Genomic DNA, 12,985 nt, shown 5'->3' with positions numbered 1-12,985 from the left:
CCTCCCCCTCCCCTCCCCCTCTCTCTCCAGGGGTTGGTTTGGTTTGGTTTTTCCTTTCCTTCTTTTCAGCTTTTGGCCACCTACAGGTGGTGGCATTGCGTCTCTCCCTCGGGTGGAAAGAGGAAAAAGGAAGGACTGGGCCTGAGTGGGCAGACCCCATGCCTGGGGAAGAGGGAGAAGGAAATGGAGCAGCACAGCTCAGAAACCCGAGCTTGGCTCCTGTGCACAGGCGGTGCCTCCTCCCCTGCTCTTCTCTCTTCCTCAGTCTCCAGTATTTCTCTCCCTTGAGTTGTTCTGCCAGTAAGACCTGGATGTCCTCTGGCTGCTCTGAGCAGTGGCCACCCTTTCTAGGGAGTCCAAAGCCCCTCGGAGGGACTGGGATGTGTCCAGAAGAGCAGCATGAGCTCTACTTTGTATCTCAGGCTGAGGTTTGAGTTTGGGACCTTCTCCTGCTCCTGCAGGAGGTGCACTGGGCATCACATTGATTGACCTCATCTCCTCGGGGTGTGAGTGGAGCTGGACCAAATGCTTTTCTCCTTTCTCCTTTTTCATTGAAATCAGAGCCATTGTCTCCAGGGATGGGACTGGGCTGGGGTTTAAGTGAGACAGCAGCAAGGCCAGGCGCAGGCTCAGTGTTTAGACCAAGAGCAGCACAAGTGTGGCCAGTGGGGCCACAGTCCCCAAGGCCCATGCCCTCATGCAGAAGCTGGGCATGGCCAGCAACTCACTTTGTCCTCTGAAGGACACTCCCTGGACTGCATGGAGCAGGCTGCTGCACAGGAAGACAGCAGCTCTGCCTGCCTGTCCCTGGTCAGTGCCTGTTCACCTGACAGGCATGTCCAGGGCACTTGGAGGGAAGCCATGCCTTGTTCCCTTCACAGTGGCCTTTGGTGAACTAGTAACTAGTCAGTGTGAAAAGGGGCTGCCCTGGAGCTCCACCCTGTCCAGGCCCACAGCACAGCTCAGCCGTGGACTGACAGCCTGGCCGTGGCGTTCCCACTCAGGGCGCTAGTAAGGAGGAAGGCACTGATGCCACTGAGCTCAGCCTGAGCTGTGGCTTTGCCTCAGTGGAGGTCATGACACTTGGTGGCATGCTCGTGTCGGTCAGGAAGGCCAGACTCCCTGCTGTGCTGGTGGGGAGGCCTACCTGTCCCTACCAACTGGCCTGTGGCACAGCTGATCAAGACACAGATCGCGTCCTGCAGGCTCAGCGAGGCTGATGACTCGGGACCACGGCCCTCGGAAAGAGCTGGCTACTTGGCAGTGAAGGGGCACAGGACACCGTGCAGAGCCAAGAAGAAAGCACGATGGGCAGGGAGAAGTGCAGGACGTGGGCCAGAGCTGGCACCCTGGGCTTCGTGAGCGCCCAGGCGAAGCAGTCAGCAGGCTGGTCGGAAGGGAGTGGCCAGCTCTGGGAGCAGCATCTGGGGTGAGTTTTGTGGCCATGCTTAGTGGTCCAGAGGGTGAGAACCCCATGCAGGAGTGGTGGGTGCTTCGCATTAGATGGTCATACATAAAAGGCCAGCCCCCAGGCTGAACAATCCTTGGATCTGGCCCTTGAGAGGGCTGCCTCCCAAGGCCAGCAAGGTCCCAGAGGTCCCACGCCAGAATACAGTGAACACACATGAAAAGCAGTGCCACTCCCCAGCCTGCATGCCAGAGGCAAGGGCTCCTTCAGCCCAGGGCACCCTCAGGCTTCCCTGTGACTTTGACCCCTTGGCTGCCATCCCTAACACCTGGCCCCCAACAGTCTGCTTCCCGGGCTCTTCGTGCTGGGCCGAGAAGGTGTGTCCAAACATGCACACAGCCACAGACCCAGAAGCCCTGGAGCTGCCCGGGATCCACTGAGGGAGGGGAACGACAGGGAAGGGTGGGCAGGCAGGCCCTGCACAGGATGTCCAGCCAGCCGGGACTGATTGCGCCACCACCCCAAGGACAAACCTTGGACTCAGCCTGCATCGTTCCGGCCAAGTTTGGCTCTGAAGTCGTGTTGCTCCCACCTAGGGCACTGGGTTCACTGTCTCCGTTCAACCGAGATCTGAAGAAGAGGATCCAGAAATGGCAAGCAAGCAGCAGTCTACTGCAAAGTGACAGAGATGGACTTGTAAGAAGAGAGTCTGGTGGGAAAGTTTGGGCCTGTTCTTTTATGGTCTCTGTGATTTCCTCCTTTCCTTATCCCCTCCCTGTCCACTCCTCAGAAGACCCTCTCCAAGCTCCTTTGTTCTGGCCCTGCCCCAGCCTCCTCACTCACCATCTTGCCCTGGCTGCCCACACCCTCCTCCATCTCCGTCAACATGGGGCTGTTATGTGATAGACAGATCCTTTCCCACAGCGGTCTGGCTGAAAGGCCCTTTCCTGTCGGTGGTGACATTCACAGCCCAAGTCTTCCTGTGGTGATGCAGGTGGTGACTAAAAATGAAAGCTGGTCTTTGCAGACACATCACACGCCATGCTCCTTGACCCACTCTCCATGGAAATGAGAATTTCATATGGATATAGACACTTAGAGATGTGCGGTGAAACTCTCATCTATATATGAAATTTTAACTTACATTTACATTTTAACTTACATTTAACTGAAATAGTTGTGTGTGTGTGTGTGTGCATGCACACACTCCAAACACACACACAGGACTGCTCACATCGATGGAAATGATCCCAAAGACAGACATCAAATGAAGGAAAGCTTCCTGGGGGGTCAGCACAGGGAGTGTCTGGGTGTTGGAACATGGCTGTTCCCTGCCATCCCACTTCTGAGGAATGAGATCAGCAACCAGAGATACCTGCATGCCCAAGTCTATTGTGGCACAACTCACAACCCAAGATGTGGAATCAACCTAAGTTTCCACCAATGCACACCTGCTTAAAGAAAAGGTGGTTTATATGTGAATCATCTTCAGCAAGAAGGACGGAAGCGCAGGACGTTGTCTTAAAGGAGATGAAGCAGACAAGGAAAAGAAGTACATATGTTCTCTCATACATAGAGCTAGCTAGGAAGGCTGGCCTGAATGCCCAGTAGTGGTCCTACAAGTTGGGAGGGTGGGTGGGAGGGCACAGACACTGAAGAGTTGGCTTGGATTGGTGAACGTGACACGTGTTGTGTATCACACCAAACACTATTTGAGGTTCAATTCATATCGTTTTTTTTGGGTGGGGGCTACTGGGGATTGAACTCAGAGGTACTTGACCACGAGCCACATCCCCATCCCTATTTTGAATTTTATTTAGAGAAAGGGTCTCACTGAGTTGCTTAGCGCCTCACTTTTGCTGAGGCTGGCTTTGAACTCGTGAACCTCCTGCCTCAGCCTCTTGAGCTGCTGAGACAATTCATGCTTTTCAATAAATAATAACAAAAACCAAAATAGAAATGTTGTCCCAGATGTAAGATACTTCTATACTGGAAGTGGAAGGAGTTTGAAATTTAGCAAAAAATTGGCCCCTCTGGGGCTGGGGAGGTAGCTCAGTAGTGAGGCTTGTACCCAGGCGTGTGAGATCCAGGGTCTGATCCCAGACCATGCAATTCTCCAAAACATAAACTGAAATAAATACAATTTGAAGATCGGCATTGCCCTTGATGAAAGGGAGCCTGACGTGGAGACAGGCACAGGGCTGAGTGTCTGGAATGCTGTGAGCACTGACGCAGGTCTCAGGATACACGGCAGGGGATGTGGCAGGTCCGGAGCCTCTCAAGACTCAGGTGCTGAAACTTCTTCCCCTCGGATTGCTTCGCAGAGGTGGGGCTTCTGGGCAAGGCACTGAGTCTGAGGGTGGAGGCCTAAAAAGGGCCTGAGACCTTGTGGAAGAGGGATCACTCAGCATCAGACCCTCCAGCCGTGCCTCCCTGCCAGTCCTTCTGGCACCAGAGAGTCTGTCCGTCTTGTCTGCAGGCTGCAGAAATGATGTGATCCTTGGAAGCAGAGAACTGGGCTGACCAGCGGTGACATGACCCTGGGTTTCATGGCCTCCAGGACCCTGAGGAATAGGTGTCTGATCTTTCTCGTTCGGACGTGGGGTAACTGGTCATGGCAGCACAAAGGGACCAAGACGCGCATCTGCCTGTCCATCTATTTACTGGGATCTGCAGTAGTGTTTCGTGGTTCTTGGCGTACAAGCCTCTCACCTCCTTGGGGACCACTTCTCGGGGGCCTCTCCCTTTGGATAGCACTGTGTCCCTCTACCAATTCGGGTGGTTCGCTGCTGCATGTGGCCACACAGCTGCTTGTTGGGTGTCCTGCCTGACAACGCAGATAGATTAACGCATTGGCCCATTGGGGTTTCTGTGCAGGGTGTGGGGTCTGTGGGAGCAAGACCCCGATGTCTGTGAACACAGAGGATCTCACTTCTTCCTTGGCAACTGCTCTGGCCAGAACTTCCAGTCCAGCGTGGGCCAGTAGTGGGGACACAGGCCTCCTCTGCCTCTTCCTGAGCTGGGGGCACCCTGCAGCCTCCACCACTGAGGGCACTCTCTTCATACCACCTTCCCAAGCAACTCTCAAGAAGTGGTGCCCCAGGCTGGGGTGGGGCAGTAGCGTGCCCCCCTAGCGGGGTGAGGCACTGGGTCAAGCCTCAGCACTACATAAAAATAAATAAATAAATAAATAAATAAATTAAAGGTATTCTGTCATATTTTTAGTTAAAAAAAATATGAAACGACAAAAGAAGTGGTGTCCGTGCTCATTCTAGGAGCTGGGGACGACCTATGGCTTCCTGCCCTTGGCTACACAGTGCTGTCATTCCAGTGGCTGGTTTCCATATCAAACTGTGCTGACGCTGGGCACTAACAGCACCCGATCACATGGCACTGACTTTTTAAAAGAACTATTTTAATTTGTTTTAACTAGTTATACATGACAGCAGAATGAATTTATGCACTTTGATATATCATACATAGATGGGGTATAACTTCTCATTTTTCTGAGTGTACATGTTGTAGAATCATATTAGCCATGCAGTTATATGTACATAAAGTAATAATGTCTGTTTCATTCTACTACCCTTCCTGTTCCCATATCCTCACCCCTACCCTCCCTTCACTCCCCTCTACCTAATCTAACGCTATTCCTCCCTAGTGCCCACCCCCTATTGTAAATTAGCATCCACATATTAGAAAAAAACCCTGGCCTTTGGTTTTTTGGGGATTGGCTTATTTCACTTAGCATGATATTCTCCAACTCCATCCATTTACCAAGAAAAGCCATAGTTTCATTTAAGGCTGAGTAATATTCCGTGAGACACTGACATTTTAATATTGCCAGCATTTGGCTTTGTTCCCTGTAGCGTTGGTGAGGAGCGTTGCAACCCACAAGAAGGATGTTGTGCTGGGATATCCTCTTGCTGTGACTCTCTCTGAGTGTGGCATCGGGTGCTTTGGAGTCACGGGAAAGACTTAGGCAGTGTTCCTTCTGCTTCTCTTTTTGGGAAGGGTTTCTTAAACTGCATAAATGAGGGCACTTTCCCCAGGCAGAGGCCATGTGGCCCTGAGCCGGACAGCACATGGATGGACCTGGCCACACAACCAGCGGCGGATTCCCTCTGCACTTGTCATTGATCCTGTTTCTTATTGCACCTTGTGTGTGTGTCTAGGACTTTGTGGACCTCCCCTGCAGCGTCTGGGTGCTTGGTGTGTGTTGCTCCCAACTGCACAGCTGCGTTCCGCCGTTCCTGCAGGGGCCACCAGCATGTCCACTTCCATTCCTGTTCTGGCCATTTGCCTCATCCTCTGTCCATGACCCCCTCCCCAAAATCGCCAGCTTAGGTTAATCAAAAGCCCGGCAGCCTTTGGTTTGCCAAGGAGTTGACAGCACAAAGCTGCTCCTGCTCTCAGTGTCCCTGTGCTGGGCTCCCCTGCTCCAACCCTCCCATTAGGCCCGTCCCATTCTCTTTCCTTAAGGCCAGAATCAGTCTCTGGAGCTGAGCTCCTTTCCTTCGCTGTATGGGCAGTGAGAGCTGAGATTCCCCTCTGAGCTGTGCTCTGGGTGCTTCTGGTGAGTTCTGGTTATGTGTGATTACTGTCTTATCTCAAGGTGTTTTCTCTCCTTTTTTTGGCTGCTGGGGATTGATCGATCCAGGTGTTTCTAGGTTCCCAGGTTCTTCTTTCACCCAGATGTCCTAGGTGAGAAAAGAGCTAAGAGGTCTTATTTTCTCACACAAAAACTGGTATGTGAATAAAGCAAAGGTTCTTCAGCACAGGCTAGCCATGACACAATGTGTGCATATGCATCACGTTGTATAATATACATATACAGACTTTATCTGTCAATATAAAAAACACATTGAAAGATTAATACATGAGGGTTAATGTGATGACTGCACAAACAACCCCTTCTCTAGCAACATGTCTTCCAGGACTGATGAATAATCAAGGCTCTTGATAAGATAAGCGTCCTATCCCTCTGTCTCCCTCACCCCTGCAGAGGAGGGTCCAGAATGCTCAACACTATGCACGGCTCCAGCCCCCCATGCGACCCTGCACCAGGGTCAGCTTCCACCTGCAATAAGCCTTGCAGAGATGGGGACCAGGCACCAGGCCATCTCCTGCCTCCAACTTTGGTTGGGGATCGGGTATGAGTGCCCCAGATCTCTCAGGCAGGTCAAGGGACAATTTGTTCCATGACGTGATCCTTGGCCACAGAGGGCCCCTGGGTGAGATAAAAAGGACTGGGCTGAACGGGGGTGGAGGGAGCATCATAATGGCTTTGAGGTCAAAGGCAGGTGTGTGGCTGGCAGGGTCCTGGCTGTGCCTGTGCAAGGTGAGAGCCCTGGGCACCAGTGCAGCTCTGGGTGCCAAGGCAGTGCTGCCCTTTGAAGCCATACCCCAGTGTGCAGGCAACAAGTGGCTGAGGATGCTACAGATCTGGAAGGAGCGGGGCCAGGAGAACTTGCACCTGCAGATGCACCGGGCTTTCCAGGAGCTGGGACCCATTTTCAGGTAAAGCCCTGCCAAGCCCCTCACTCAGGATGCCCAGCACCTCCTTCTCTGGGAAGCCCAGGCACTCGCCAGGCACACGGTGCTCCTGCTCCCTAGGAACATGGGTGGTCTTCGTCCTCCACAAGGCAGGAGGGGGCATGTGGGTTACGTCCCGAGACATTGCCAGTGGAGACAAGGACTCCTCCTGTGCACAAGGAAAGCTTGCCTCAGAGGAAGCTGAGAGGGGAAGAGGGCTCAGGCAGAAGGCTCGGGGACTTCCTGTGGGGCAGGCTCCAGCCAGGAGAAGGGTGAGGTCTGACTGGTCTCCAGAGGGGCACCAGGAGAGGACGTGGGATCCAGCAGGGCTTTGTGCACGTTCCAAGGTATGACGTGGGAAGAACACAGATAGTATCTGTGATGCTGCCTGAAGATGCTGAGAAGCTGTATCAGATGGAGAGCCTGCAGCCATGGCGGAAGCCCCTGGAGCCCTGGGTGGTCTACAGAGAGCACCGTGGACAGAAGCCCCTGGGCGTATTCTTGCTGTGAGGCACCAATGGGTTGGGTTGGGAAGTGGAATTGACACTGGGCAGCCTGGAGAGGAGACCAGACCAGCAGACCACAGGACACATGTCCTGGGCTCTGCGGGTGGGTGGACAGTGTCAGTAGTAAGCATGGGTGGGTTCCTGTGATGGATGTCCTGGGCAGGGGAGCAGGCAGTGGGGGAGAAAGGCACATGGGGTCTGCACAGGCTAGACAAGGAACACTGAGCCCCTCCCTGAAGGGAGCACCCTCGGCTTTAGGCCTTGGTCCATGTCCCCTCCTGCTGCTGGGTGGCTCTCCTTCCTGTGGGTCAGAAAACCAGCCCAGAGATGTGAAATCCCAGGACCAAAGCCGTAGGCAGCATGGGCCAGAATCTGAAGTCCACCAGGGCTGTCCCACCACCAAGGGGCCCTTGCATCCTGGGTCAAGTCAGCCTTCACTTTGGGGAGACAATGATGGGGAGGAGGTTGGGGATGTGCATGGTGGAGGTCCAAGGCAGCTTCCAGCTCAGCAGCAAGGCCCTGAGCTTCCACTCAGCAGCAAGGGGGTGGCTCCTTACTGGGCACAGGGAAGCGGGGAGAAGATGGTGCTTAGGGTGGGTCACCTGCAAAGAGGTTGCCATAAAGAGCAGGAAGTGCTGAGAAGAACCACAGGCTGAAGAGTCCCACACTCCGTGTCAGGAAGTGGATTTTCTGGGGAAGAGCAGGGCATGTGCACGTGAGTCTCCTGGGCTGGGCCCTCCATGGAGGGCATCTGGTGCAGAGGCCAGATGTGAAGGGCGGGTCTGGGGGAAGGGAGAGCCAGTGCCCCTGAAGGAAGTGGTGAACGTGTGTGTGTGTGTGTGTGTGTGTGTGTGTGTGCGTGCACACGCACATTAGGGTTATATGCAGCACTGTGCATACTCTTGGACATGAGTGTCTTCACACATGTGTTTGAGGTCCGTGTGGGCACACGCGTTGGCGTGGCAGGTACCCATGTTTCTCATCATCAGGAATGGGAGGCACTGCCCTAGGAAGAGAAAGGCGTGTGTGCCTGATTGTGGCTCAGGCTGCAAAGCCCTGCCCACCACTGGCACCAGAAGCTCCCGGGGCCCCATGTGCTTGGGATGTGGTGGGTGGATGTGGTGGGAGATTCAGTTTGGACTCTGCACTACAGAAGACAAGGACACTTCAGGGAGCAAGCAGGTGCCACTCTCCAAGCTCCATGGGGAAGGACATGGAGGAGAGGAGTCAGCCTGGCCTCTCCCACCTGAGGCATGGTGTGGGCCAGGCAGGCAAACTTGACCTCATCACCCCCCACCCTGGCAGAAAGCCTGGCCACCCAGGCAGGGCCCATGTGGATGCAGGGTGTGCCTGGCAGCTCCCAGGAATTAGCCCACAGGCCTCCCAGCACTCCAGGGCTACCTGCCCTCATCCCCATTTCAGACTTCTGTGGCCATCGCCCAGCACAGGAAGGTCACTCTGAGAGAATAAGGTGAGGCCAGGACATGCAGCTGCCTAGCCCTCGGCCCGCCTTCACCCTTGGAACCACCGAGTCCCTTTGGGTTCCAGGAAGATGGCAGACAGGTTGGGGACCTGTGGAATGCTTGGGGATGCCTCTCAAGCCCTTGCCTGCCCTACAGGAATGGAGCTGAATGGAGATTCAACCGGCTGCGGCTGAATCCAGTCGTGTTGTCAGGAAAGGCCGTGCAGAAGTTCATCCCCATGGTGGACGAGGTGGCAAGAGACTTCTCCGAGGCCCTGAAGAAGAAGGTGCTGCAGAATTCCCGGGGGAGCCTGACCCTGGATGCCCAGACCAGCATCTTCCACTATACCATCGAAGGTGTGGGGCTGGGGGAGCTCCTGGCCTCGAGGGTTCTGAGGTGGCCAGGGTGGGGTGGAGTGCTGCAGGACGCAGCTGAGGCCCAGGCCTGCCCTTGTTCAGGGCTGCCATCCTCTCTGCAGCCAGCAACTTCGCTCTTTTTGGAGAGCGGCTGGGCCTCTTTGGCCCACACCAGAACGCTGGCAGCCTGAAGCTCATTCTTGCGCTGGAGGCCATGTTCCAGTCCACTGCTCAGCTCATGTTCCTGCCCAAGAGCCTGTCCGGATGGATGAGCTCCCAGGTGTGGCAGGAACACTTTCAGGCCTGGGACTACATCTCTGAGTATGGTAAGGGCTGGACCAGGCAGGGCCGTGGGTCGGGGCACGACAGTCATCCAGGTTTCCTTTTACCACCACCCAGAGCCACACGGAGTCCACACAAAAGGGCCACGCCTTCCTCGTGGTCCTTGCAGAGTTGGTGGTGTGGCCAGGCTTAAGACAACACTGAGGAGCAGGGAGAGGAGGTGCTGGGTTGGTGGGTGGATTGACAGTGAAGCCGACCTTCCCAGCACTAAGGCCTGAGGCCTCTCCTCTCCCCACAGTCAACAACTGCATCCAGAAGGTGCATCAGGAGTTTGTCCGTGGTTGCCCTGAGGCTGTCAGCAGTATCACACTGAACCTGATCTTGCAAGGGGACTTCTCACTAGATGCCATCAAGGCCAACGTTATGGACCTCACGGCAGGGAGTGTGGACACGGTCAGTCCTAAGTTCACCCCAATATTGTGCGTGACGTTCACCTGACTCCCTGGAAATGTCTAAATTCATTTCTGAGCTCAGGACACTGTAGAGGTACCTTGGAAGGAGCCATTTTGGAGATTCGGAGCCTCAGATCTCAAACTGGGGCTGCAGATGTGTTTGGAGTACCAGGAATGATCCAGGAGGAGGACCTGGCTGGGGTCTGCAGGCCTGCTCAGGGTGGGACAGTGAGGCTTGTCAGAGGGGTCTGAACAAGGCTGGCGGACGGCCATTGCAAGCAGATGGACAAGGGCTGCAGAGCACCTGTGACTCCCGAGACGGTCACCCCTCAGGGCCATGGAGCAGGGTGTGAGAGCCAATCAGACCCTGAGGAGGCAGCAGGAGGTGGCCTGGGCTGGGCCCCGAGAGGTCGTTCCCTCAGGGCTCAGGGCAGGAGTCAGGGGGACATGGGGGTCTTGAGTTGTGGGGTGCCAGGGCTCTGTGCTGCTCGGGGCACGCCCTTCCCCTCCAGGGGAGGGTGTTCTCATGGAGGGGTGCCCTGGGGCTGGGGTGTCCTGGGGCTGGGGCGCATGGCCAGTGCCGTGGTCTGAGCCTTGTCCCCATGGCTCCTGCAGACAGCCTTCCCCTTGGTGATGACGCTCTTTGAGCTGGCTCGGAACCCCAGTGTGCAGGAGGCCCTACGCCAGGAGAGCCTGGCAGCAGAGGCCAGCATCTCTGCAAACCCCCAGAGGGCCCCCTCAGAGCTGCCCCTGCTGCGGGCTGCCCTCAAGGAGACCTTGCGGTAGGTGCTGGCTGGCCCTCCCCACCTGCCCTGGCCCCTCTGCTCACTGGAGGTGGGAGGCAGGCAGGAGCAGCTTTGCCTCAGAACCCAGAGCTCCTCAGCTCCTCCTGCTCTGCCTGAGCGAGGGGTGCTCCTCTCCTCTGGGATTGCACTCCCAAGTCCCATGCACGACTGGCCATGTCCTCCTGGGCCTGGCTGCTCAGGCTGCTGGGGGCTCACTGGGCCTAGCAGGTGCAAGCAAGCACATCCTGTGACCAGGGCTGCTGCACCCTCGGGGGTCCTGGGTGGGCAGCAGACAGAGGGAAGAGGAGGGAGCTGTCCCCCTGAGTCCCTGCCTGTTGGTGTCCTACCCCCAGGCTCTACCCAGTAGGAAGCATTTTGGAGCGAACCACAAGCTCAGATCTGGTGCTTCAGAACTACCACATCCCAGCTGGGGTGAGTGAGCCCTGAAGCCCACCCAGCAGATGGCCCCTTCCCACATCCCCTCGCGAGGCAGCTGACACCTCCCTGCTCACCTGTCTGCAGACCTTGGTCCACATGTGTCTGTACCCAATGGGCCGAAACCCTGCACTGTTCCCTAATCCTGAGCGCTACATCCCCCAACGCTGGCTGGACAGCCAACTGCATTTCCACCATCTGGCCTTTGGCTTCGGGGTTCGCCAGTGTCTGGGCCGGCGCTTGGCAGAGGTGGAGATGCTGCTTCTGCTGCACCACGTGAGTGGGCCTGGGAGGGGCTCAGCAGAAGGGTGTCAGTGGTGCGTGGGGGTGAGCGGAACCAGGAGGGGCCAGCGGGTCTTGGTGCAGGGTGAGCAGCCCCCAACCCTCATCACTCAAGTGTGCGCGTGATGGGGCGGGGTCTTCCCTGAGGGTGGGTCCTGCGCCCACTACCCCGCCAGCCTGGGTGCGCTGGCTCCTGCTCCCTGCAGCGTGGTGGCTGTGCTGAGCAGCTGGTCAGGAGGCTGGGCAGGACCAGGGCCTGCTGCCCAGACCACAGGGAAGTCCTGCCTCTGTCCTAGGTGCTGAAATCCTTCCAAGTGGAGACACTAGTCCAAGAGGATGTGAAGCTGGTGTACCACTTCGTTTTGAGACCCGCCTCCTGTCCCCTCCTCACTTTTCGGCCTGTCAAGTAGTCACATCTGCGCACTGAGAGTGCCAGCCCCACCACCAGCCTCCCTCTGCCCTGACCCCAGCCCACCTCTCTTTTGTCCCAAGGGCTCTGCTTCCTGGGCCCCAATATGGTCCAGCCAGCCCCTGGCCCAGTGGACTGGCCCAAGCCCCAGGGCAGGACAGGGCTTGCAGAGCTGTGCAGCAAAGCCAGGATGCACTGAGGAGGATCCTGGTGGCAAGTCCCGGCTTTGTTGCCAGCCTCACTGAGCAGTCTGCTGGGACATGTTCCACCGCCCGCTTGGCAACAGCTCCTGCTCCTCCTGGCCATCTAGTGGCCTCTGATGATGCCTCCCCCCATTGGCTTCCTGTGCAGCCCCATTTTCCCTGTCCTCCTATACCGCCCCCCCCCTTAATGTAGGTGCCTGGTTTGAGAGACAGGAGGAGAACCCCAGCATCTGAGGGACCAGGTTGGCCTCATTTTTGGCCTCCATTCTGCACCAGCTCATGAGTGAGATAGCTCTGCACACCCATCACCATGGAGCTTCACCCTGTAGTGCCTAGTGCAATATCCCCATGGTGGCTTAACCCTGCATATTTCCATTGGCGAGGTGAGAAATCTGAGTCTGCACAGGATATAACTGGACATGTCACTGGTGTCAGTTTCTGGATTCAAAAGTGAGATAACAAGATATCTCTTCCCCTATGGGCAGAACGGAGCAGTGGCACAGCCACTTTGAGAAACTGCCTTGGTATTCCTCCAGGAGCATATGTGGAGGTCCTGGCAGACCCTACATCTTCACCCTAGGCATATACCCATGCTGAGAGCCACAGCTGAGTCGGAATGGCCCCTGGCATTTTGCCAGTAGTATTGATTGACAGGCGAGGCATTACTATCCCCTCTGCTGCTACTCTGCAGTTCTCACACTACTCTGCAGTTCTCACGCTACTTTGGAGTTCTCCTGGGGATTCCCAAAGAGTTACCATTGGTTGGGGAAGTGCAGGAGGAGGGATTTCCGGAGGATATTTCCGGCTGCTGGTTCCTGGACGAGCCACATGGCATTCGGGAGAATTCCCCGGGAGCGTGTGTGAAGTGT

General features: G+C 56.0%; 1 protein-coding gene across 1 annotated transcript; it reads left to right on the top strand.

Annotated features, from left to right (window-relative positions):
* The first annotated feature begins 6,689 nt into the window (after positions 1-6,689).
* Positions 6,690-11,914, top strand: LOC143382096 (cytochrome P450 11B3, mitochondrial-like). The gene is made up of 9 exons (XM_076835977.2): positions 6,690-6,928; positions 7,291-7,449; positions 9,069-9,268; positions 9,391-9,594; positions 9,849-10,003; positions 10,618-10,784; positions 11,141-11,219; positions 11,310-11,498; positions 11,801-11,914. Exons 1-9 carry the CDS (start codon positions 6,690-6,692, stop codon positions 11,912-11,914), a joined length of 1,506 nt encoding a protein of 501 aa, XP_076692092.2.
* The last annotated feature ends 1,071 nt before the right edge of the window (positions 11,915-12,985 follow it).

This window comes from Callospermophilus lateralis, chromosome 16 (genome assembly GCF_048772815.1).
Source record: "Callospermophilus lateralis isolate mCalLat2 chromosome 16, mCalLat2.hap1, whole genome shotgun sequence".
In the NCBI taxonomy this organism is placed as follows: Eukaryota; Metazoa; Chordata; class Mammalia; order Rodentia; family Sciuridae; genus Callospermophilus; species Callospermophilus lateralis.
Note: the sequence above shows the minus strand (reverse complement) of the source record. Positions and strands in the feature narration are given on the sequence as shown.